This window comes from Phyllobates terribilis, unplaced genomic scaffold (assembly GCF_046119375.1).
Source record: "Phyllobates terribilis strain yellow unplaced genomic scaffold, ASM4611937v1 Scaffold_13__5_contigs__length_258822181, whole genome shotgun sequence".
Taxonomy (NCBI): Eukaryota; Metazoa; Chordata; class Amphibia; order Anura; family Dendrobatidae; genus Phyllobates; species Phyllobates terribilis.
The window spans coordinates 101,994,198-102,020,192 of NW_027362773.1; the positions used below are offsets into that span (position 1 = coordinate 101,994,198).

Consider the following 25,995-nt stretch of genomic DNA (forward strand, 5'->3'; position numbering starts at 1 on the left):
TTGCCGCGCTAACCCGAACTGTGCAGTCTTTACAGGTTTCTACTGCAGGGAAGATCGAGCTGGCATCCGGACCGGAGGACAACCCGTGGCGCCGACCAAGGAGGACCCCACCGGCCAGAGGAAGACCCAGCGACAGATACAACGAGGACGGACGACCCATCTGCCGCCGCTGCAATCAACCCGGACATGTGGCAAGGTACTGTCATTTAAACGGGCACAACCTGGGGTAGAGGGCCAACCCCCAGGCATAAGACCATCAGGCCCATCAAACTGGCGTGATAAATACGTAGGGGGACGTCCAATCTTGCCTGTGGTACTGGATGGCATTCCTATGAGTGCCCTACTAGACACTGGGTCACAGGTCACCACCATCCCGTACGTGCTCTTCAAGCAGTACTGGAATGATTCGGACATAACCCGCTACCCAGACGACGACCTGAGTATCATCGCCACCAATGGTCAGCCCGTGCCGCAGGTGGGATTCAAGGAGGTGACCATTAAAATCGGTAAAGTCGAACTGGCGGCACAAGGACTGATTATAGTGGACATAGACCGTCATGAGAGTCACCCTAGAATCACCCTGGGAACCAATGTAATTGAAAATTGTCTTGCAGAGGTGATTCTCATTTTACAGCAGGTTGCCAAGAACGCCAGTTCCGGCCAGCAGCGTGTGCTCCAAAAAGAGATCCGGGCACTGATGAAGCGGCAACAGGTGGAACTATCTGGTGGTGAGATAGGTAGCGTGAGAATGTGTGACCCGTTCCCTATTGCCATGCCCCCAAAAAGTGAGATGATGATTTGGTGCCGGGCAGCTATTGGTCTAAGAGGTAGAGACTACCAAGCAATGGTAGAACCCGTCTACTCAGACAGTAGGCCCACCATTTTGACAGCACGGGGGGTGGTCGAAGTACGCCATGGGAGGGTGCCTGTTCGCATCATAAATATCGGTGAGAGAGAAGTACACCTGCCCCGGTATGCCACGCTAGTTAAATTGTTCACCATAAACCAGAATTCTGTACAGGCCGTGGAACCCTTGCCTCCATCTCAACCAGAGGAAGGTAACGGCTCTAAGAAACCAGTGGAGGACTGGTGTCAGCAACTACATCTGGGTAATGACTCCACTCCCTCACACCAGAAACAAGGAGTCTATCGGGTGGTTCAAGAGTACGAGAGAGTGTTTAGTAAACACCCGTTAGACTTCGGGCGAGTAAAGGGGGTAGAACACCACATCCCCACGGGAGACCATCCTCCCATAAAGGAGAGATACCGACCCGTACCCCCTGCACACTACCAACACGCCAAGGGGATGCTTAGAGACATGAAGGAGGCTGGGGTAATCAGGGACAGCTGTAGCCCCTGGGCAGCTCCACTAGTCTTAGTGAAAAAGAAGGACAACACTATGAGAATGTGTGTAGACTACAGGAAGGTCAACCGTATCACACACAAAGATGCGTACCCGTTACCAAGGATAGAAGAGTCCTTAGCTGCATTAAAATCTGCTAACTTCTTCTCTACTTTGGATCTCACTAGCGGGTACTGGCAGGTTCCTGTAGCGGAGGCAGACCGGGAGAAGACCGCATTCACCACCCCGATGGGTCTCAGCGAATTTAACTGTATGCCGTTCGGGCTCTGCAACGCACCAGGAACCTTCCAACGGTTGATGGAATGCTGTCTGGGACACCGGAACTTCGAGACGGTCCTGTTATCCCTGGACGATGTCATCGTCTATTCCAAGACCTACGAGGACCACCTGAAACACCTGGCAGAAGTGTTCGAAGCTCTGGCAAACTACGGCCTAAAGGTGAAACCCTCCAAGTGTCACCGCCTGAAACCAAAGGTGCAATACCTGGGACACGTGGTGAGTGCTGACGGAGTGGCTCCTGACCCTGATAAGATCACCGTGATTAAGGACTGGCCAAGACCCTCCAGCATAAAGGAAGTGCGGCAGTTCCTCGGGTTGGTAGGCTACTACCGAAGATTCATTCCCGGTTTCACCAAAATGGCAGCCCCTATGCAGGACCTCCTGATAGGTCAATCTCGAAAAGCCAAAAACCAGAAGCCGCCCTTCAGGTGGGAAAAGCTGGAAGAGGAGTCCTTTTGCCAGCTGAAGATGGCCCTCACGGGGGATGAAATCCTGGCATATCCAGACTACAGCCAGCCCTTTATCCTCCACACGGACGCAAGTAACATCGGGCTAGGAGCCGTGCTGTCCCAGATCCAGCAAGGAAAAGAACGAGTAATTGCTTATGCTAGCCGAAAGCTACGACCCACCGAGAGGAACCCTGAGAATTATAGCTCATTCAAGCTGGAGTTCCTGGCAGTAGTGTGGGCAGTGACCGAACGTTTCAAGCATTACCTTGCCTCCTCCAAATTCATCGTGTACACGGATAACAACCCGTTGACACACCTGGACACTGCAAGGCTCCGTGCTCTGGAACAGAGATGGATGGCTCGCCTGTCCAACTTTGAATTCACCATCAAATACCGGGCAGGACGCTCAAATGCCAACGCGGATGCCCTGTCTAGAATGCCAAACTTACCGGACGTAGGGGAAGATCCAGTAGATCTGGAAGAAGTTGAGCTCCCTGCGTTCCACCGTCATGGGATTACCCTGTATTCCCACCGTGTGAAGGACAGGTGCTCCGCGACGTTCAATCCCTTGCCCCACTACAACTGGGCGGAGACGCAAGACAGTGATCCTGCAGTCCGTCTGGTGAAGGAAATGCTGACCCAAGCCGATGCCAGTCTGGACCCAGACGCCCCAGAGGAGACTAAGCAACTGTGGAAGGAGAAAAGTAGGCTGTTCCTCTACAGGGAGAAGTTGTGCCGGAGAATGGTTAACTCTCGAACACATGAGTTGACCTGGCAGGTAGTGGTCCCCAGACGAGACGCGGCTATGATTCTGGAGGCGTACCACAACGGAGCAGGACATTTCGGGTGGAAGAAGCTGGAGTTCTTATTGCGTGAACGGTTCTACTGGGTAGGCATGAGAGGAGCCATCGAGAGGTGGTGCAGAGACTGTGGACCGTGCCACCTAAGAAGGAAGGACCGTGCCAGCCAGAAGACTCCCTTGCAGCCCATCATCACCCGACAGCCACTGGAACTGGTAGCCCTGGACCATGTGAAACTGGCTCCAAGCAGATCTGGGTATGTCTACGCCCTCACAATCGTAGATCATTACTCCCGGTTCCTGGTGGTGGTCCCGGTCAAGGACTTAACGGCTCAAACAGCAGCTAGAGCCTTCCAGCAGCACTTCTGCCATCCATACGGGTACCCGGACCAAGTGTTGACAGACCAAGGACCAGCCTTCGAAGCAGAGGTCTTCCAGGAGTTCTGCAACCTGTATGGCTGCAAGAAGATAAGAACAACGCCCTATCACCCACAAACTAATGGACTCTGCGAGAAGATGAACCAGGTGCTGATAGACCTCCTGAAAACATTGCCCCTGGAAGAACGCAGTCTGTGGCCTGAGAAGCTGCCTGATCTGGTGGACCTATACAACCACATCCCTGTAGGTTCTACCAACTGTACCCCGGCTTACCTAATGAGAGCGAGGCCTGGTAAGCTGCCTATCGACCTGGATATGGGAGTCCTGACGCCCGAGGACACCTCGCCAGAGGCAGACTGGGATACAGGACGGCAGCAGCAGTATCGGAAAGTGCAGGAGAGCGTGGAGCGAAGTCTGTCTCAAGCTAGAGAAAGGCAAGAGAGGGCTTATAATCAGTATGCTCCCGCTGTTCCCCTGGTACCTGGAGAGCAGGTCTTGAAGAGGAAAAGACGGCTCCACAAGTTGGACGACCAGTGGGAGAAGGACCCGTACACCGTACTGCCATCAAGCCATGAGAACCCAAAGATTTGCGTGATCAGTAAGGATGGAGGAGAAACCACAGCCGTTGTCTCCAGAGACCACCTGAAGAAGTGTCCCGAGCAGCTGCAAAACCCTGAAGAAGAAGATCAAGAAAACCCTCGACGCGCAGAGGAAAGGGAAGAAATGATCAAGACTGTACTCGGAGACTTCCCCCGGTCTTGGACACAAGTAAACGGTGCTGTCGTGGTACCCGTCCTCACCTTTCTCCAGCCAGCCCCGCAAGTGCCTACAGAGGAACCAGTAGAGCTGGAAGAGCAGCCGGCCCAAGAGGCAGAAGAGTCCACACCAGAAGTACAGGAGGATCAACCCTCTGCTAGTAGTGAGCCTGCCGTGCCCCTAGTGAGCCAAAGAGTGCGCAGAAAGCTGCCCAGCCTGCCCATAACACCTCCTACACCCTGTAGTGCAGGACCGGTCAGTGAGCTCCGTAGGTCCACTAGGGTTACCAGAGGCCAGATGCCCGTACGTTGGAGAATCTAAGTTGGCTAGTTGCTTTAACTATTTTATGTTTACCTGTTTTGTTGTAGCCGTTGCTAATTATGTTTTTCAGTTACAGATTTCTTTATATGGACTGGCAGGTTATGGACAGTGAGTAACCGGAACTCTGTTGTAAATATGTTTGGAGCGTAACCCAGGAATGGACTAAAGACTGTTAAAGACTCGGGGCAGGACAGACCCCTACCTGGTTACGGCTCCCTGTTCTTTGGTGAAACGGACACCCTTATTGCTTCCCGGTTACGGACACGCCGTGACCATCTCATGTATTTAATTGTTATTGTTTATACCCTGTTATGTTTTGAAAAAAAAAAAAAAAACATGTTTAGTCCGGGAGTACTAAATTTCACTAGGGGGGAATGTGGCACCCCAGGGGTCTGGTTTCCACAGTAATAGCAGTATTACGTCTGTGAGCAGGTGGGAGGTCTCCTGGGCAGGAATCCTAAGCATGCCACACCTCCTGCCCAGTGCTGGGAGGGGAAGAACTTCCCCTACAAAAACTGGGGCTGAGGCAGGGTTAGAGGAGAGGAGTTCCAGACAGAGACGGAGTCTGGTCTGGACACGCAGAAACAGGGACAGAGAGACATCAGGAGCTCTGTAGGAGCCAAGGAGAAGCGCCAGGGGCTGGAGCTGTGCAGAGCTCGCCCTGGGAGAAGGTACTAAAACCGGACACACGAGTCCGGGGCTGTGGGGACTAAAATATACCCAGCAGCAGAATCCATCCGGCAGGGGATTCCAGGTCCTCTGGCCATAAAAGCCCGGAGGCTCAGTCACAACGAAGGGACCAGCACCGCCATCCCGGAGCGGAGGCTAACAGGAGGCCCCAGGTCACCAGCCATACGGGTGAGCACCACACGGTATACCCAGGGACGTGGGCTACTTGTAACCGCAGAAAGCAGGGTAGCCAGGAAGGGTACAGACTAACGGGAAGGCCTACAACTCCACCTGGCCAGGGGAACTCCGGCTTACTCGCAGACTAACCAGGCCCCAACTACTAGCCAGTACTCCCGGGGGAATTTGCCTTGTACCATCAGTAAAGGCCCTGAACTGTACCCTCGCGTCTCCGTGCTTCCTTGTCGCACCGTTAGTGCTGGGACATCCACACCATCACTCCCAACATCACCCACATCCGCTGCCCTGAGGCCATACCTCTCCCGTTGGGGGTTATATCAACATTGCTGCACACCTATACCACCGGCCTCAGCGGTCTGCCCTGCAGCGGCGGTTTCATAACCGCATTCAACGGGTGGCGTAGTCGGACACTAATACCATCATACCAATAACTGCCACTTAGTTTGACCACCCTGGGCGCGGACCGGGTCACCGCCACACGAAGACTACTACCCCCATCGGATCCGGCTCCGGGTATCCCCCGCGCGCACGCGCGCCGCACTACAGCACTGGCCCAGGGGGTGAGTCATATGCCCTTTTGAGTGCATGGGAAATGACATATGATATATATGGGCTGTAAGAGTGTACCTCTATTGCAACTGTAATTGATATATATCCTGAATTCTGATAAGGAATGGGCCGCTTTAGTAAAGAGTGCAGTGCTCCACAATGAAGCTTATGTTTCAAACTATTTGGGTTTTTTTCTTTTTCTTTCTTCTGACTGTTTACTCTTATATTATTGAGAACATGATGTAAATTGTATTAAACTGAGAATAGTTAATGTTTAGATTATCGTGACCTTATATTATGATAGTATCTGTTTGTAACCATTATCCGCAGAATTTTTCAATAAAAAGAGTTTAAAAAAAAAAGAAGAACAAATAAAAATTGTGCAATTTTCACACTTTCAAGAAGAGTTTTTAGCAGTTTCATTATCATTTATGACTGTTCCATCTGAAGGAACTATGAAGGCTGCAGTCCATCAGTGACTGCTGATAGGCTGCAGCGCTCATGTGTCATAAATAATGTCATGAGATTGCCGAGGGGGACACAGCGCTGGGAAGAGATGAGTGACAGGTTAGTAATTAAAAGGTATTTATTCCTGAATACACTTTAATTTTTATCTATCCGGATGATTTGTCAGCTCGTTAATGACATTCCTCTTCATGAGACGAATCAACATTTTATGATTTAGTTAAACTGTACATTTACCACAAGGTCCTTGGTTACTTTTTGTAAGATCTTCTGGCAGATCAGTAATCCGTAGGAAATTACTTTTTAGGTCTGGATTTTTCCTTATCATTTTTCTAAAAGTAAAAAAAAATGTTTAGAGTCTTCATATACATTTTGCAAGAAGAATTTCGGATTAAATATATTAATGTTACTTTGAATTGCTAATTTTAGGAGCAAGAAATAAAGGGTTATGCATATTTGCTCCCTACATGCAAAATTAAAGGGGTTTTCTGGTACTTTTATATATGAAAAAGGGGCCCATGGGATAAAAAAAAAAAAAATCCTACAAAACATATACTCAAATCGGGGACCATCACTTTCCTGCTGCCAGTGTCTCAAACTGATTTAATTTCCTGGCTTCCTTGGAAGGGTTGACATCGTGTGACCGCTGCTGCCAATCAGCGGCCCTTATTATCAGCAGCCTTCACATTTGATCTGAGCTGGAAAAAAAACAATAATTTTTCTGGTCTGGAGAAACTGTAAAGGCTACAACAGATCAGTGGCCGCAGATTGGTTGCAGCGGTCATGTGATGTCCCCTGCCAGAAAAAGAAGTCAAGAAACGAACAGCGACGCCGGAAGTAATACGGTAGAACTGTACCGGTACCGGGCTTCCATTGTCAATGCACAGAGGCACAAGACCTAGAGAAGATCTAATTTTGTAGATGTTCTTATGTATAGAGGCAAAATTTTTAACACCCAAACTGACATTAAAATTGTCTTACAGGTTAGCGCTCACTTTGACACAGAAAGCGAGTGGTGCTGATGACGTTACGACACGGACGCGTGCACCATCGGTAGGTATTGTGTGCGTGTAAAGATCAGGACACATGAATGATACCTGGCTCTCGTGCACACGTCTTGGCAGGTGTTTCGGGTCGTAACATTATTGGCACCACTCACTTCCAAAGCCAAAATGAGAGGCTCTAGACCACACAGTTCACTGAAAAAGTTTAGTTGCCTCACAGTGACAACTATAAAAAATGGTGGAAAAGTGAAGTATGTTGTGAATTTTATAATCTGTGTAGATTTTATGAATCTGGCGTTTCTATGAATGTGGCCTTAATGCACTCGTTACTCACCCAGGAGACGAATCTGGTAATATTTTTTTGATGCCAGTCGTAACAAACATCAGTACTTGTTCAAGGTCTTCCACATACAGGAATTGAAAGGGATAAAGAGAAGTGTCTGTTTTTAACACAACCTGTTAAAATAAATATTAAAGAATTATAACAAAAGAATATTCACCTGCTTTGGTGAAAACACATCTCAGGCAAGTGATTGGGACCTAAAGGAAACATCTCAGATCAAGACTTCCTATGTAAATAAAAGCAGAGCATGTTAGAAGGGATGATTAGCACCCAGAGCATCATTCACACGTAGAAGTTGTGACGCTAGTCACTACTCACAGACAAGCTGTGGAGCTGGGTAGTCAAAAGGTTCGGGGTCAGATACCAAGAGGGCTCGTCATAAACAAAGGAATAAGGCAAAGGCGTAGTCACATAACAGTCCGAGGTTAGAATTCCGGGAAGGTAGGGGATCAAGACAAAAGGGATCAAGAAAAAAGGGATCAAGGCAAATGGATAGTCAAAGGCAAGGTCTAAGGCCCAGCAGCAAAGATCAAATACAGGAACACTGAGAACAAAGCAGGTGCACACCATTTGAGCAAAGCTGCCCGATCTTGGATCTTGCCTTTGACTATTCGTTTGCCTTACCCTTTTGCCTTGATCCCCTACCTTCCCGCAATTCTGACCTCGGACTGTTACCTGATTACACCTTTACCATGTCCCTTTGTTGATGATGAGCCCCCTTGGTATCTGACCCCAGGCCTCTTGACTTTCCAGGCTCACGGCTTGTCCATGAGTAGAGACTAGCGTCACAGAACTCATCTTTGAAAGGAGAAGTCAATGCTATAATTGCGCTGCGCCCCATCTCCTTTCCCATCATAGTGGCAGGGAGCAGCACGGAGCAGTCACAGCAATTCTCCAATCGTGTCCACTGATCAGTCGATTGACATCCCGCTTAGCCCATTCACAGTTATCCCTATTAGGCTAGGGTCACACGAGCGTATATTATCTCATCCGAGAGAATCGATTCAACTATGCTAATTACACTCTGATCAGAGTTTGGTCATAGCGTGATCCGATTCACTCGGATGAGGAGAAGATAGAGAAAAAAAATTGCTCCATCTTCTCCATTGTGTCAGTCAGTGAAAATTGGACCGCACTCAGATGTCATCCTGAAAACCCCTTTAAATGAACTTCTAAAGTGAACCATGGGCAGCATGCATCAGACACACAAACTGTTAGAGAAAAATTAAAATCCATAAAGACATCTCTGGAGAGGGGACATATCACCCTCACATTGAACATATGGGATTAATTATAACTGGGGAAGTGACAAACAGCAAACACTTCAACCTCCATTGAAGTAGGACCTCATATTGAACATCTAGGATTAATTATAACTGGGGAAGTGATAAAGAGCTGACACTTCAATCTCCATTGACGTAGGGAGCTCCTGCAGTGACCAGGTAATTACAGCATAGATCTGCTCTGAGAACCAGCCACCAAGACTGAGATTCATTTACTCTGAGTCGGAGAAGTACACTTCCAAGGCAAGAGCTTAATATGTTCAAAGCACTGATCGCAGACTTTTTGGAGCCAGTGGTCAGTGATGAATATTGAGGTTCGCATCGATCCGATATTTATGGGAATATATATTCAATGTTGTTTTAAGGGACGAACATAACACATTCACTCACATCACCGTAAGGCTATTCTAACGCCCCCGATGTATTATCGGGACGATGGATAATTCTACCCATGCCATGTTTCATCTCTATAAAAAGGTAAAATCAGGATAAGAAACATGAAGACAATATCTATCACCTGGGAGCTCTAGTGTCAAAGATATCCTGAAAGTTGGGAATCTCATAAACTTCTAAAAGACCTAGCACATCCCACAACCAGCCCCCATATGAGCTCACCAAGGGGAGGTACGTGGGAGTAACATTGATCTGATAAAAAGTAGAATTTGGGTTTTTATATTTTTTTAGTCCTGGAAGGTACAGATTGCTGTGGGCTCTGTCCGTTTTCCTAAGGAGTAACTCCCTCCGCTAAGCTCTGAGCCATTTCCATGACATCAGGTTTAGTACTTTTTCTTTTGTTATCCCTTTTACCCTATGTACCGTATTTTTCAGACCATAAGACGCACTTTTTTTCCCCAATATTTGGGCGGAAAATGGGAGTACGTCTTATGGTCTGAACGTTACCTGCGGTGGTGGTGAAGTGGGATCGCAGGGCCCTCCAGCAACACGGTGGTGTTAGCGGCAGAGGTCAGGCAGAGTGGCTGGGGCCGGCACCTGTGCCTGGCCGGTACTGGGGCTGGGGCTGGTGTCGGGCTGTGAGTGGCTTAAGGCGGGGAAGCAGTGTGGCGTGTGCAGGTTTCCGGTGTGCGCAGCCATCTTCCTAGAGCTGTGATCTACAGGAGAATGGCCGCCCAGCCAGCGCATGCGCTGACCGGTAGCTCCGGAGGCCATTTTCCTGTAGATCATAGCTCTAGGAAGATGGCCACGCACACTGGAAACCTGCGCAGGCCGCACTGCTTTGCCACCCGATGCCGCTCACAGCCCTGCACCGACCACAGCCCGGTAGAGGCCCCAGCCCGAGGCCTCGGCCCCAGCCCCAGCCTCAGGCAGAGGCCCCAGCCTCAGCCCCAGCCAGAGGCCCCGGCCTCAGCCCCAGCCAGAGGCCTCAGCACAGGAACCGGCCAGGCTGAGGGCCTCAGCCAGGCACAGGCCCCAGCCGGCACAGGCTCCACAGCATCTGACCTCTTCTGTTGCAGCCGCCGACTTCAAGAGGGACCCTGCCCCCCAGGTAAGATACCGTACCTATTCAGACTATAAGATAGACCCCCATCTTATAAAAGATATTTTTTTCTATTTTCCACCCCAAAATTTGGGGTGCGTCTTATGGTCCGGTGAGTCTTATAGCCTGAAAAATAGGGTAATTGTATATACCGTATTGTTTTGTTCTCATTTTGTATATTCTTTATAAACACCGCCTACCTTTCTGGATTAAATATATGTAAAAGCTGTAATAGCTCTGATCCTCTTGCTCTGTAAACTGCACCCCTGAAACCATACGTTACTTGTAACGGGTATCCAATCGACCTGTATAAACGATTGGTGGCGGCAGCGAGTAGTTCATTTTTTTATTGTGGAGTTGGCAGTGATCATATTGGGGTATATATATATTCCATGCGTTGCAATCGGAGGTGTATATACGATACACACACTGAGTTCCCCAATAACCGGCCTAGTAGTGGAAGCAGCCGTGGCCTTGTCCATTACTCGTCAGTCAATTGTGTAATTGAACTGACGATTGGAGGCAGCAGAGTTGCGTCCCCTGACAAACTGGTAGCAAGTGCTACGATCTGCATGATTATTCCCCGCTGTCATCCTTGACATACACATGCACACTAGTCATCTGAGAAACATAGTCCCCAGCCGGATTTTCAAAGTACACTTTCTCCTAAACGCTGCAGCATTTCAGACCGAAACATACAGCTGCAATAACGGAGCCAGAGCCTGATTCATGCCGCCTGTGGTATCACTAATCAGCTGAAAAGTTTCCTTTAATATGCCACCCTAATATTTCATCATGAATACACAGACTATTGATTTTATCAATGGTTTGAGGGTTTTTTTATTTGTTTTTTTGTTAGTTTGTCTTAAATATCAACTTTTATTGTTGTGTATGTAAATATGTATTGAAATTCATTATGGGAAATATTTTCCTAGCCTTATTCATTAAACCAAAAATATAAAGCACTTACCAGTTTAAGATCTTGAATATCAATGTCATTAATTTCTAAGTAGCTGAAGGTATTTTCCACCTAAAGTAATATGAAGTGAAATGTTACAATTCTCTGTTAATGAAAACAATTAGCCTTTACAATCGTTCAGCTGTTTGGACTTTTCGCGATAATTATTATGCCTTTGGCCAGCTTATGACATTCCTCTCAGTGGGGATTTTTTGACATGGTAACATAATAATTAAATATTCGAGGATATGAAAAAAAAAAAAATCTAATTCACACTCCCCAAATAACTTGTGTAAGTCTGGCAGTACAATCAACTCTTATTCAGATTTTTTTTAAAGTCTTTTTGTTGCACTGTTTGAGTGTAACTTTTAGGGCATGTGTATATGATGCATTTTTTTGCAATAATTTTCCAAATTTGAACTAAAAAAAAAATACAGTTTTTGTAGCAATTTTCAAAAATTTATGAAAAAAAATGGCAGTTTTTCTTTTGTATTTTTGGAAAAATTGTGGCAAAAATCCGCAGCTGCATATACAAATATAAGTGAAATAAAATAATACACATATTTTACAATACATTTTGGTGCTGAACTGACGCCTTCATCAGGTATGGAAATGTATGATTTCTGTGCATGCAAAGATTTTATGGGACATTGAGCTCCTGCACAGTTTCAGAGCCTGTGAAATCACCATGATGTACACACGTGTCATGGTGCCTTAATTGTGGTAGAGTTTGAGTCGCATGTAGGCAATTATGCTTTAAGGAGATAATATCCACAGATGTGAAGTGTGTTTTAGTTGAAAATGTATTATCTTGGTTTGTAGAAAGAGTATAAAAGTCTATTTCTTTATTGAAAAAATTCATGGTGAAGTTATTGCCCCAGTAGTCACTTTATGTGGAAAAACGGAATGTGGATTAAAGGGGTTTATTGGCCACAACAAAATAAAGGAACTTGCTAAAAGGACAGCCAGATAATTTTTATTTTCATATTTTAGTTCCCCTTCCTCCTTATGGTTTGTCATTGTTTACGCCCTAAACTTTCTGCCAGCTGACCTTCTAATACATTTCCCAAAAGACAGAGCTTTATCTGTCTCTCAGCTCACTCACTCCCACCATCAGTGTCGCTCCACCAATAATGCACCATCCTGAGACTCCTATACAGTCTCAAGATGGATAAATCCCTGCCTACACAGTTTCTCCCTCTTATCATGCCTCCCACTTCACTCTATGCTGTCCTGAAACTCTCCTGCAGTCAATAATGATACAATACGGTGGCTCAGTGGTTAGCATCATTGTTTTGCAGCGATGGGGTCCTGGAATCAAATCCCACCAAGGACAACATCCGCAAGGAGTTTGTATGTTCTGCCCGTGTTTGAGTGGGTTTCCTAGGGGTTCTCCGGTTTCCTCCCACACTACAAAGACATACCGATAGGAAACTTAAATTGTGAGACCCAATGGGGACAGTGATGATAATGTCTGTAAAGTGCTGCGGAATATGATAGCGCTATATAAGCAAGAGCATAATAATAACAATAATATTACAGGTGCTGACACTGGCTCCAAAGAGGCTCAGTGTACTGTCGGGGAGCAATAAGTCATATAATTTATTTATAATGTAATCTAGCACTCTAGAATGCTCAGCATCATCCCCTCTGGCCACAGTCGCAGGTTGAAATGATTACATGTTCTGAGTTCTCCCGCTCCTTCGCTGTGCACATCACTAGTCACTGTAAACTTGCTGAGGATCACTGGCCGCGACCCCATGATTTCACCATTTAGAGCTCACCGTGGAGCTTCTGGGTGAGCTATTAAAAGCACAGACAAGAAATCTCTACTCCCTGTGCTTTTAGCAGACTTTAGAAAGAAGTAAGGAGCTGGGGGTCACATCAACACATGTCACAGCTCAAAAACAGAGCAGAATCTTAAAAGCAAGTAAATTGTGAAGTTTCTTAATTGCTGATAGGCTTTACAATGCTATAATAATCTGAAAAAAAACCTTTAAGATAGATAAATAAAAAAAACAGTTGTTTTCTTCAATATATTGTACTAACCTTTAGGGGAAGTGTGTGATGTAGCAGGAATGCTCTGCATGAAGTTAGAACCTATGAATTGAATGAAAACAACACTATGTATCAGTTATCAGTACAACTTCCTTTTCCATTTCTGTTAATAAGTCATCAATTTACTAGGACCTGTACTTTCAACAAAATTTACATAAATTAGTACGGACGAATAAAAGAAACGTTACCATATATTTTATCAAAGAAATATGTTTGTTTCTCAGCTTATGAGACACTTCTTCACCTTTTCCCCTCAGACAGCTGAATTCATTATCCACTCTGTAAAAAAATGCTAAAATCTGTCTTGTACAAGAGAAGATGATGTTCCCAGCAAAGTGAAGTGTCCGGTTACACAGTATATTATACTTTACGAAAAGGGTAGGAGGAGTGAGGAGCAGAGTGAAACAACAAGCAAAGGGAGACTGGAAAGATCATGCTGAGCTTTCTAACAAGTCTTTTACCTCATTTTAGAGCTGTATTCACTACTCAATACTACTGTATAATTTTCTCTCCACACTGTTGCTTCTGTCTGATTGCTAACTGAGGAACATAGAGCAGAAATTCATCCCTGTGTGCTGTGGTGTGTAGGGGAGACCTCACTGACTACTATCTTACATGAAAACAGGATTTTTCTGGCTACTGGTCTTAAACAGAATTTAAAAAAATTATGACTATGTAACTTTTTTGGGCCAATGCAATATTGCATTTGCACCTTTTTTTGTCTAGTTTTTGGAATCATTTTATTTACATCTGAATTTCTTTGCACAAATATTGCAACATTCCTTTAAAAGGTTAAAGACAAAATAAAGTTGCTGTTTTTTTCTTGAAACTCATGAACCACCTGCGCGATTGTGAAGAATTTGGTGCAAAAACATCAATGAATATAATAAGACAAAAATAAAGAAAAGTCACAAAAACAAAACAACAGTAGATTTGAACAGGATTAAAGCGTGATGTAAACCTGGGAAACTGTAATCACCACAGCTTTGAAATATGCAAGAAGACACGGCGCATACAAATAAAATGTAGATTTTGAAAAATCCTTCTGATGTCTATATTACTTTTTTATTATTCTAAATTACATGGGAAAGAGGATATATGTATACGTACCAAAGCAAAGTCTCTGAATTGGGATTTCATTTTCAGCTGAACAGGTTTTATTAGCATTACTTGCCTAGGATGCAAAAAATCAACGATACGTGCTGCAAAAAATAAAGTATAGGTTAATAAATGAACCTCGATGATTTTGTAAAAGTGTGTTATTAATAGAGTACAGTAGAACATATACTGTATATATATTTTCATTTGCCACAAATTTTTCACTGTGTCATGGCGCTGTTGCAGGATATCCCAGTGCTAGGGGCTCCTTCCCTATCCCTCAATCTAGGGGGCGCCCTAGTTTATCCCAGTTCCCCGGCTTACTTCTGATGGTGAAGATGCCGGGGCCACGTGCCTTGCTGTGCTCCTATATCAACCCTTATCTGTCCCCTTCCCCACCCAGGAAAGTGGGGAGTAGAAGTGTATAAGAATACACCAACCAGACAAAAAAGGGACAACAGACAGGGTTAAATGAGAATACCTATCATACAAAAATGCACTCACAAACAATGGAGTGGAACACCGGGGGGTTAAGGAAGGAGAAACCAAATAGGAGAGGAGGAGGATGTGCATACAGACAAATCACCAAGTAACAGTCTTCTGAACAACTCTTCAAACGTCTCATCCAACAACCAACACCTCCAACTCAAGAACCAGGCAGTGTGAACTAACACTGGCAATCCCTAATAGCCAGAGGCGAGTAAGTATAGCCGAGGGAGTGGCCAATACTGAACAGCAGAGACCATCAAAGCAGGAAAGCACCAGAAGCTCTCAACTAAACAGATTAACCCTTGCACTGCTAGCAGAAACCTGCAATGTGTAATATGATGGTGAAGTGCTTCTAATCAGTTCAGGAGTACGTAAAATCAGACACTGCGGTCTTCTGGCCCCTCTCTGTCGTGGTAAGCCCGTGACACACTGTTTAATAAAACAAGAGCTTTGCAAAAGATTTCATCAATTAACATTCTGCACAGCTATCAGATTTATGTTCCAGTAAGGGTAGGTCCACATGAGCGTATAAAAAATAGTTCAGAGTTTCATCCAGAAAAGTGGGACGATTTTCTTCTCACTTGTCATCAGTTTTTTTTATCCAGCATCAGCTATTAATCATTTACAAGACCATTTACAATTTCCTGTTACAGAATTACAATGTATCAGCAAAAATCCGATGTAATAATGTGGCTCTGTTTGGCATCCAATTTTTTTCGAGCACCCATAGACTTGAATGGGTGAGTCTCATCCGATCTACGGCAGAAACTAGTGTATGCTGCAATATTTTTTCACATACAGATTCGGCCATTGAAAAATATCACTCATCTGCACTGCCCCATTGAATTACTTTGGTCCGAGTGCTGTCCGTTTTTTTCCACGAACAGCACTCGAACCGAAAATACGGTCACATGAATGAGCCCTAAGTATAAGATATTTATTTTATACAAACCTATGTGCCACAAAAAGTCTCCTTCTTTGCACATAAGAAATCAAATGTTGCATCTTTCAATTACAGTTGTGTCAAAGGCTCTATTCACATTGAACTTGGTGTACGTTCTGGGAAATTCCTTCATTATATGCACTACTGAGACCACAGATTTCAGTATCCAAACGTATTCCTCTGCATATGTCTAACGTATTTAAGATTTTGAAGGTGAGACATCTGAAAGAGTTTAGGACATGTCAGAGCCTGTTCACATGATACTTTTGCATTCTGTTGAAGGATACTGGTGCATATTTATTAAACTAAATACCCTAAGGACAGAAGAGAACAAAGGTAATCAGTAACACTTAAGTTGTAAACTTTTATTTGATCCGAAATGATAGGCAGATATTGTCCAACGTTTCGAACAATGCAAAGGACTTTTTCAAGGACGTGACTGGTAGCCAGCCGAAGGAACAGTAGTGCAGAATTCCAGTGCTATGCCATGTGCGTCACTACTTTCATTACAATTTCTTTATCTTGCTACCATTCATATATCCTTGATAAGGACCTTTACATAGGTCAAACCGTCACACAATATCTGCCTATCATTTTGCCGAATCACATAAAAATGTACAACTTGAGTGTTAAGGATTGCCTCCGTTCTCTTCTGTGCTTGGGTTTTACGGTAAAGATATGTCCGGAATGTGGTCCTTTCCCCATGTATGAAGCTAATAGAATGGTGTTGCTGGCTTCTCTCCAAACATTGTATTATGTGTTTTAGATATTTGCTGATCTTTGGCCGCCTAAGTGACTGTGCTTTGCAAAAATAGGGATGTGGTTTGCACCATGCACAAAAATTTTGGCACAAATTTGTACCATAAAGTAAGCCATCTAACAAATGATGTAAACTTAAGGCCCCGATACAAATTTGACTAACACTGGCATAAAAAACACAAATATCGACAGATTTGCTGACAGTCTAATGTGAACGGGGTCCCTGACAGGTGATGTCGGGGAGATAAGGATCCGGCGTGTCCAATTTCAGACTGCGAATGCTTTTGTTCTCTACAGATAAGCCACCAGCAGGAAAATTTGGCAGAGGCTTACTCATAGAAAACATAGAAGAGCTTGGCAAAGAGCATAGCTGTGGAAGTTGGTTCCAGCCAACCAATTTTTAGGCCGACAGAGCATAGTTTGACTATCCAGCCTAAAGCTGCATTTACACTGACTGATACATCAGATTCTAATGTTAAAGACCCATCCTTCAAGATAATTGTGTAATGTGAATGGGTTGCGCGACTGAACGATATGTCCAAAAAACGCTAACTTTCGAAGATTGTTCACTAGTTCAATGATTTGACTGGGAAAAAGTAGAAGTGGAAATTGAAGTCCTAAATAGGGTTCATCTTGTTCCAATGGGATAAATAGTTCAGTAGAAGTTGGAGCATTGGAATGAGTACATATTAGGGTAGAGTCAAACGGCCGTATAAATCGATACAAGATTGGAACGCAGAGTACGGGCTGGCCGGCGGCTCTCCAGACCAAAGCGTGGCAGCAGCGTAGAAGAACATTCAGCTGTTACGCTCAGGTCAGGACAGCCGCCGGCCAGCCCGTGCACTACGTTCCGATCTCGTATCGATTTATACGGCCGTCGGCCTCTGCCTTATCATTATTATGCATTTTTTTGCTTTGCTAATTCAAATACATTTTCTTTGTACTGTATCAAAAGAAATGTTTGTACAATACTTTATAAATTCATGTATGCAAAATAAATATTATCACTTATGGGATTTGAACATTGAATACCCCTACACTTCAGATTATCTCTCCGTGTGAACACAGCGCACCATGTTCGAGGTAATCTTACATTGGGTCAGCTTAAAAAAAAAATGGAAATATGGTGCTGGAGAAGGATGTTATCAATACCATGGATGGGAAAAAGAACAAGCAAATCAATTTTGGAACAAATCAAGCCAGAAATGTCACTCGAAGGAAGGATCACCAAGCTAAGACTTGCCTACTTTGGACACATCATACGAGGAGAGCAATTACTGGAAAAGGACATCATGGTAGGAAGAATAGAAGGAACAAGGCGAAGAGGGAGACCAGCAACCCGATGGCTTGATACAATCAAAATGAAGGTGGAGAAAACCCTGGTGGACCTATTTAGGCTTGCACAAGATCGATCTTCCTACAGATAATTCATTCATCAATTCGCCATGACTCGAGATCGAGTCGAAGGTCTTTACAAAAAAAAAAACTACTTTTTCACTATAAGCAGTCACTTTAGTTTTTGTCTACATTAGCTTTTATAAATGACGCCTCATTTGACTCACACTTTATAAAACATCTGATTTAGGTGGATAATCAATACCATGAATGGAAAAAAGAAAAAAAAATCAATTTTGGAACAAATCAAGCCAGACATGTCACTGGAAGCAATGATCACCAAGCTAGGACTTGCCTACTTTGTGAAGTGAGCAATCACTGGAGAAGGACATCATGGTTGGAAGAGAATAGAAGGAGCAAGGCGAAGAGGAAGATCAGCAACCCGATGGCTTGATAGTATCAAGATAATGACGGAGAAGACCCTGGTGGACCTATCTAGAATTGCACAAGATCAATCTTCCTACAGAGTTCATACATCAAGTCGCCATGGTTCGAGATCGAGCTGAAGGCTGTTATTATTATGTGTGTTTTTAACCTCTTCGCAGAATAATAAGTAGATGCACACGTTTTGATCTGTACATTTCTGTTGGAGGAAAGCAGATCAAAAGGGAGCTGTGCAAGCAGAATAACCTCTCAGATTAACCTCCTAACACCCAGCTGACATATTGTTCGCTTGATTAGTTTTACTGTCACAACATAGAAGTTGGGGCTGAAGATAATGTGATGGCTGAAAATGTTATGTTTTTTTTTAAGTGGTAAATCTATAAATCTATGAGTTAAGGGCAGCTGTAGGCTTTTACTAGAATACAGGTGTATATGAATTGCTCTTACCTAGTCATTTTACCAGCTTTACAGGAAACCACACGCTGTGCGAGATCTTTGGCTTGATAACACACCCACATGCACAGTACAAACAAAATATAATATATCTTCCGTTTCTGGTAAGATGAAAGAACAGCACAGTTTTTGGTGAAATTTTTTTAGTCCGTTTTTCTTTTGTGCCAAATCCAGAAGTGGATTCAACAAGAATGGGAAATATTACAGTATGACGTATTCTCTACTTTGCTGCAATTACGGCTTTAACTAAAAAAAAACTGACTGAAAAACTGTATGAAGTATCTGATGTTAAACAGCAGCAGTTTAAGAGGACCTGTCACTGGGCGTAATTTTTTTTTAATTGGTGTAAATGCCACTGTTCTCTTGAATCTGCCGTTTTTCTTTTCATCCTGTGCCTCTGTTACACACCTGCCCCTGATCCAGACTTTGCTTCCTTGACCTCCATCTGCTGACCTCTGTTGTGCTCCATGTCAAGCTTTACAGATGGTCCGGTGTGATCTCATGAAATCATTTGTCCCTACCAAGACACACACCTGTATCTTGGTATAAAGACTTTTTAGTTGCTCTGGAGTCCTGTCTGCCCACAGCCTCCAGGACCTCTGCTGTCTGTTCCCAGTCTCCTGTCCACCTGCGGTTTCCAGGACCTCTGCTACCTGTTTCCGGTCTCATGTCAGTCTGCGGTCTCCAGGACCTCTGCTACCAGTTCCCGGTCTCATGTCAGCCTACAGTCTCCAGGATCTCTATTACCTGTTCTCGGTCTCCTGTCAGTCTGCGGTCTCCAGGACCTCTGCTACCAGTTCCCGGACTCTTGTCTACCTGCAGTCTCCAGGACCTCTATTACCTGTTCCCGGTCTCATGTCAGTCTGCGGTCTCCAGGACCTCTGCTACCAGTTCCCGGACTCTTGCCTACCTGCGGTCTCCAGGACCTCTGCTACCTGTTCCCGGTCTCATGTCAGCCTACAGTCTCCAGGACCTCTATTACCTGTTCTCGGTCTCCTGTCAGTCTGCGGTCTCCAGGACCTCTGCTACCAGTTCCCGGACTCTTGCCTACCTGCAGTCTCCAGGACCTCTATTACCTGTTCTCGGTCTCCTGTCAGTCTGCGGTCTCCAGGACCTCTGTTACCTGTTCCCGGTCTCCTGTCCACCTGCGGTCTCCAGGACCTCTACTACCAGTTCCCGGTCTCCTGTCCACCTGCGGTCTCCAGGACCTCTGCTACCTGTTCCCGGTTTCCAGTCCACCTGCGGTCTCCAGGATCTCTATTACCTGTTCCCGGTCTCCAGTCCGCCTGTGGTCTCCAGAACCTTTACTACTGGTTCCAGGTCTCCGGTCTGCCTGCGGTCTCCAGGACTTCTACTACTTGTTCTTGGTCTTCTGTCCACTTGACTGACTTGAAGTCAGAGCTAACGGTCAAAGTTTCTTAGTGGAAGTCCATGAGAGTCTCGTTCTGGCTCCCATAGACTAAGGCCTCATTCAGACTTCTGTGTTGCATTTTTTGTATTCTATTCGAGTTTTACAACATTTACCCATTATAGTCTATGGGGCTGTGCACATGTCTGTGTTTTTCCACGGGCCGTGTATACCTGCTAAACTGACACAGACATGTCCGTTTTTTTCCAGTATCACAGATGAAGAGTGCCAATGCAAGTTATGGGTCCATGAAAAACACATACAGCACACAGATGGCATCCGTGTGCCACCTGTGGGCTGCACATATTTAAAGAGTAACTGTTTTCATTTTTATTTCAGAAATTCTATAGTACACCTGAAAAAACAACAACTTTGTAATATATCTTATCACAGAATTATACTTCATTTTCCTCCTGGACTAATCATTCATTCTCAAAAGTCTCAATTCATGGTTAAAATCTGTGTTCAGTGAAGACAGATTTCTACATTACTGAGATAGCATCTTATCAATAGCAGCTGCCATCTCCTAAGTAGACCGGAGGAGGGGAGCTCTGCTTCTTGCACCTCCCTCCTCCTTCGCCCTCACCTTCTCTCCTCTTCATAGAATCCTATTAGTGGCAACTGTCATCTCCTATCTCAGTAAAGTAACAATCTGTCTTCACTGAATACAGATTTTACCCGTGAATTGAGACTTTTGAGAATGAATCCTGGTGGAGAAAGAAGCAGATTTCTCTGATAAGATATATTACAAAGTTTCTTATTTTCCTACGTACTATTGATTTATTAAATAAAAATCAAACCAACAGTTACTCACTAGCATTGCAAAGGATAGGAAAAACTTTGTCATTTATCCATAGGTGAAAATACTGATGACACACTGATGACTCATGGACCCAAAACTCTGATTACATCAGTGCCATTTTTTTACGAACTTGAAAAGATACTGACGTGTGAATAAGGCCTTGTATTGATAAGATCTGAAGATAGAAGGCTGCAAACGTAATATAAGGGAATTTGCAAATAAATTAATGATAATTATAGCCTGATACTTAGTGATTACCTTTAGTTAAATTTTTTTTCCCATTTGTGAATACCTACAGTTGAAACCAGAAGTTTCCATACACTATATAAAAAGACACATCTGCATGTTTTTTCTCAATATCTGACATGAAATCAGAATAAACCTTTCCCATTTTAGGTCAGTTAGGATTACCATAATTTTTAATATTTGCCAAATGGCAGAATAATGAGAGAGAGAATGTTTTAAGGCATTTTTATTAATTACTCCAAAGTCAAAAGTTTACATACATTTCATTAGCATTTGGTACCATTGCCCTTAAACTGAATGACTTGGGTCACACATTTGGGATATCCTTCCACAAGCTTCTCACAATAGTTGGTCGGAATTTGGGCCCATTCCTCCTGACAAAACTGGTGGAATTGATCCAGGTGTGTAGGTCGCCTTTCTCGCAGCCTTTTCAGTTTTGCCCATAAATTTTCAATAGGATTGAGATCAGGGCTTTGTGATGGCCACTCCAAAACATTGACTTTGTTATCCTTAAGCCACTTTGTTACCATTTTGGCAGTATGCTTCGGGTCATTGTCCATTTGGAAGACCCATTTCCGCCCAAGCTTTAACTTCCTGGCTGATGTCTTGAGATGTTGCTTCAGTATTGTCACATAATCTTCTTTTCTCATGATGCCATCTATTTTGTGAAGTGCACCAGTCCCTCCTGCAGCAAAGCAAACCAACAACATGATGATGCCACCACAGTGTTTCACAGTTGGGATGGTGTTCTTAGTCTTCGAAGTTTCTCCCTTTTTCCTCCAAATGTAATGATGGTCATTATGCCCAAAAAGTTTAATTTTAGTTTCATCAGACTACAGGACATGTCTCCAAAAATTAAGGTCTTTGTTCCTGTGTGCATTTGCAAACATTAATCTGGCTTTTTTATGTTTCTTTTGGGGTAATGGCTTCTTCCTAGCAGAGTGGCCTTTCAGCCCATGTTGATACAGTACTCTTTTCACTGTGGTTATGGACACAATCTTACTAGCTTCCGCCATCATCTTCACAAGGTCTTTTGCTTTTGTCCTTGGGCTGATATGCACATGTCGGACCAAAGCACGTTCATCTCTGGGACACAGAACCCGTCTCCTTCCTGAGCGGTATGATGGCTGGACATTCCCATCTTGTTTGTGCACGCGTATAATTGTTTGTACAGATGAACGAGGCTCCTTCAGGTATCTTGAAATTGTACCCAAGGATGAGCCAGACTTGTGCAAGTCCACAATTCTCTTCCTGATATCTTGGCTGATTTCTTTAGACTTTCTCATGATGCTACACAAAAAAGCAGTGTGTTTCAGGTGTGCATTAAAATATATCCACAGGTGTGTCTCTAACTCAGATGTCGCCACAAAACCTATCAGAAGCTTCCAAACACATGACATCATCATATGGGCAGTGCAGAATTGTTTAAAGGCATAGTAATCTTAGTGAATGTAAACTTTTGACTTTGCAGTAATAAAAATGCCTTAAAACAGTCACTCTCACTCATTATTCTGGCATTTGGCAAATATTAAAAATTATGGTAATCCTAATTGACCTAAAATGGGAAAGGTTTATTCTGATTTCATGTCAGATATTGAGAAAAACATGCAGATGTGTCTTTTTATATAGTGTATGGAAACTTCTGGTTTCAACTGTACATTCAGCATTATGTGGCAGTGATACTCTTTATATATTCATTTTTTTTCTCTCTCCTAACTACTTTGGTGATTCATTTGTGCCTGTACAATGCACAAATAGTGTGTCGATGTCATGCCTTTTGCATTATGACAAGAACTAGAACTTTTTTTTTTCCATCAGTGTAAGCTGTATCTGAACTTGTTTTATTGTGGTATTAGTCATTTTTTTTTACATGTGGTTTAAATAATGCTAACTTTAAAAAAAACAACATGTACTGGTATATGGGTTGTTACAATTCAGCTGATATTATAAATGTGTATTTTATTTTTTTTCATGTTTGCAAAATAAAACCCACTTTTTATGTTTTTTTTTTCTTTGTATAATCTTCTTGTATTATTCTTTATTGGATTATCGTCTTTGTCTCACTTAGGGATTTCTCAATCTCTTATAAAATATATCGGGCCGTGCCTTTGGAGGCAAACAGCCATTACAGGCTTTAGGTTGCCATTGAAGCACATAGGCAGTAATTGGCCGACCGCTATGAATTACGACAATCATTTATAGATGGTCATATCCAATCCTGGCCGTTGCAGTGGGACGATGTCTGTAAATAACATCCAGTGAATGTGGCTGGGCCCGGAGATAGGAAAAATACAGGTCACCAGGTTTAATAGATAGCATGTATTTATGTATTGATATTTCTGTTGATTTCATATTTAGTTCCAGTTAGAATTGACCTTTCTACATGTTTGGCAGGATGCCACGTTGGGCCTATAAATTTTGTTAATTTTTTTTTTAATGTTACATGTAAAGCAATGTTTTTGCATTTTAAACGGTGCCGCATCTTCCCGAGAGGCTATATGGGGTTAAGTCATATGTTGTGACAAGACTGGAGCAAAAGTTCAAAGAAATTAGTAGGAATAAAAGCTAGGATTATAAAACAGGGTTTTGCTATGGAGGAGTAGAGAGACACTGCTCGGTGATAGTGACAATTTGGAGAGACAGAGTTCCTGTCGTCTTCTCGAGAGGTTGAGACGATGAGAAGCCCAGTGTGTGAACTGGCATAAACACGACTGAAGCCGGCTTCCTTTTTCCAGGGCTCATTCGCCCAGGGGCTCTGCCATGTTCACTGATCAGTAGTCCGGTATCTCGTGTCCTATCCTGACAATTATAGAGCATACCAGACTGTAAAAAATGGCAGTCTGCACCGGGCATACAAATACAAAGAAATAGTCGGCACTCCGTAGTCCTCGTTAGTAGTAGTGGTGCACGTGGAGAGATGGCAAATAGAATGAAGAAAATCCCGGCACTCACGTGTATTCGATCAGTTCATTTATTCCACATGTAGAAAAACTACAACAAGACGTTTCAGCCCCTCACAGACTTTTTTTCAATTGAAAAAAGTCTGTAAGGGGCTGAAACGTCTTGTTGTAGTTTTTCTACATGCACCGGGCATACACTGGCTCCCTGAAGAAACCCAACGATAGCAACAGGTCATCGCGGCTTTATTTACCATCATCCAATATGGAGGCACTTGTACTTTTAATTTTGTAAAACAGAACTTTGGTAAAACAGGTACAAGTGTGATCCAACAAAATACTGGATCGCAGTAGGACCAATGTTATGCTATGGGGCCATACACATGTCAAACTTTTTCCTTGGACAGTCTGTCAGAGGAAATATTGCTGCATGTCCAAGTTTGAGCCAATATTTGTATCGCACTCAGCCATGCTGTTACGCACACGCCCGGACAGACTGGCGTGAGCATGGCTAGTGATCCCACTGGACCATGAACCGAGGAGTGCCTGGAGGGGCGAGACTAAGTATCAACTAAGTCCAACCAAGGTTGCACAGCGGCTCAATCGACTCCGTGAACCAGGGAGGAACCGAGCAGAGGGACCAGGTGCTACTCCAGGTCAGACCCCGGTCACAGCTGTTGACCCACACCGGGGAATGCAGGAACAGGCAGGTTAGGCTGGCATACAGACAGGTGGGTACTGGCAGGCACGACTGGTATGCAGACAGGTGGGTACTGGCAGGCACGGTTGGTATGCAGACAGGTGGGTACTGGCAAGCACGGCTGGTGTGCAGACAGGTGGGTACTGGCAGGTAGGAACGCAGGCAGGATAGGGACCAGTACAGACTGGGATACAGGAACAGAGCTGCAGGTGCGGTAGACAAACAGAGCAGAGCAAAACCCGCAGGTGTGGTAGACAAGCAAAGCAGAGCAAAACCCGCAGGTGCGGTAGACAAGCAGAGCAGAGCAAAACCCGCAGGTGTTTTAGACAAGCAGAGCAGCGCAAAACCCGCAGGTGCGGTAGACAAGCAGAGCAAAGCAAAACCCGCAGGTGCGGTAGACAAGCAGAGCAAAACCCGCAGGTGCTGTAGACAAGCAGAGCAGAGCAGAACCCGCAGGTGCGGTAGACAAGCAGAGCAGAGCAAAACCCGCAGGTGCGGTAGACAAGCAGAGCAAAGCCCACAGGTGCGGTAGACATGCAGAGCAAAGCAAAACCCGCAGGTGCGGTAGACATGCAGAGCAAAGCAAAACCCGCAGGTGCGGTAGACAAGCAGAGCAGAGCAAAACCCGCAGGTGCGGAAGACAAGCAGAGCAGAGCAAAACCCGCAGGTGCGGTACACAAGCAGAGCAGAGCAAAACCCGCAGGTGCGGTAGACAAGCAGAGCAGAGCAAAACCCGCAGGTGCGGTAGACAAGCAGAGCAGAGCAAAACCCGCAGGTGCGGTAGTCAAGCAGAGCAGAGCAAATACACACAAGGTACTTACAATGAAGTAGCGAGTGGACACTAAACACACAAACAGAAGTACAGAGACAATGAGTTGGAGTTAGGTGCAGGTTCAGACACTGCAGGAAAAGGGAAGATACGGACATAGAGACAAACAAGTAACGGGCTAGGACACTGTTCAGACAGGAACTGAACCAGGAACAAGATACAGGAACGAGCCTGGGAACTCAGCCCCCAGGGTGGCGTAAACAGACTAGAAGTCACAGATACTGG

The 25,995-nt window shown here is 44.5% G+C and overlaps 1 protein-coding gene across 1 annotated transcript in view; it reads right to left on the minus strand.

The window, feature by feature from the left end:
• The window catches only part of LOC141174534 (capping protein, Arp2/3 and myosin-I linker protein 3-like), a 92,847-nt gene that overhangs the window by 64,513 nt on the left and 2,339 nt on the right, over positions 1-25,995 (minus strand). Inside the window, exons 2-6 of the mRNA XM_073659470.1 lie at positions 14,478-14,569; positions 13,359-13,409; positions 11,322-11,381; positions 7,565-7,686; positions 6,464-6,558 (exon numbers count right to left, since the gene is read on the minus strand). Of these exons, the coding sequence (XP_073515571.1) occupies positions 6,464-6,558; positions 7,565-7,686; positions 11,322-11,381; positions 13,359-13,409; positions 14,478-14,569 (420 nt within the window). The remainder of the gene's footprint in view (positions 1-6,463; positions 6,559-7,564; positions 7,687-11,321; positions 11,382-13,358; positions 13,410-14,477; positions 14,570-25,995) is intronic.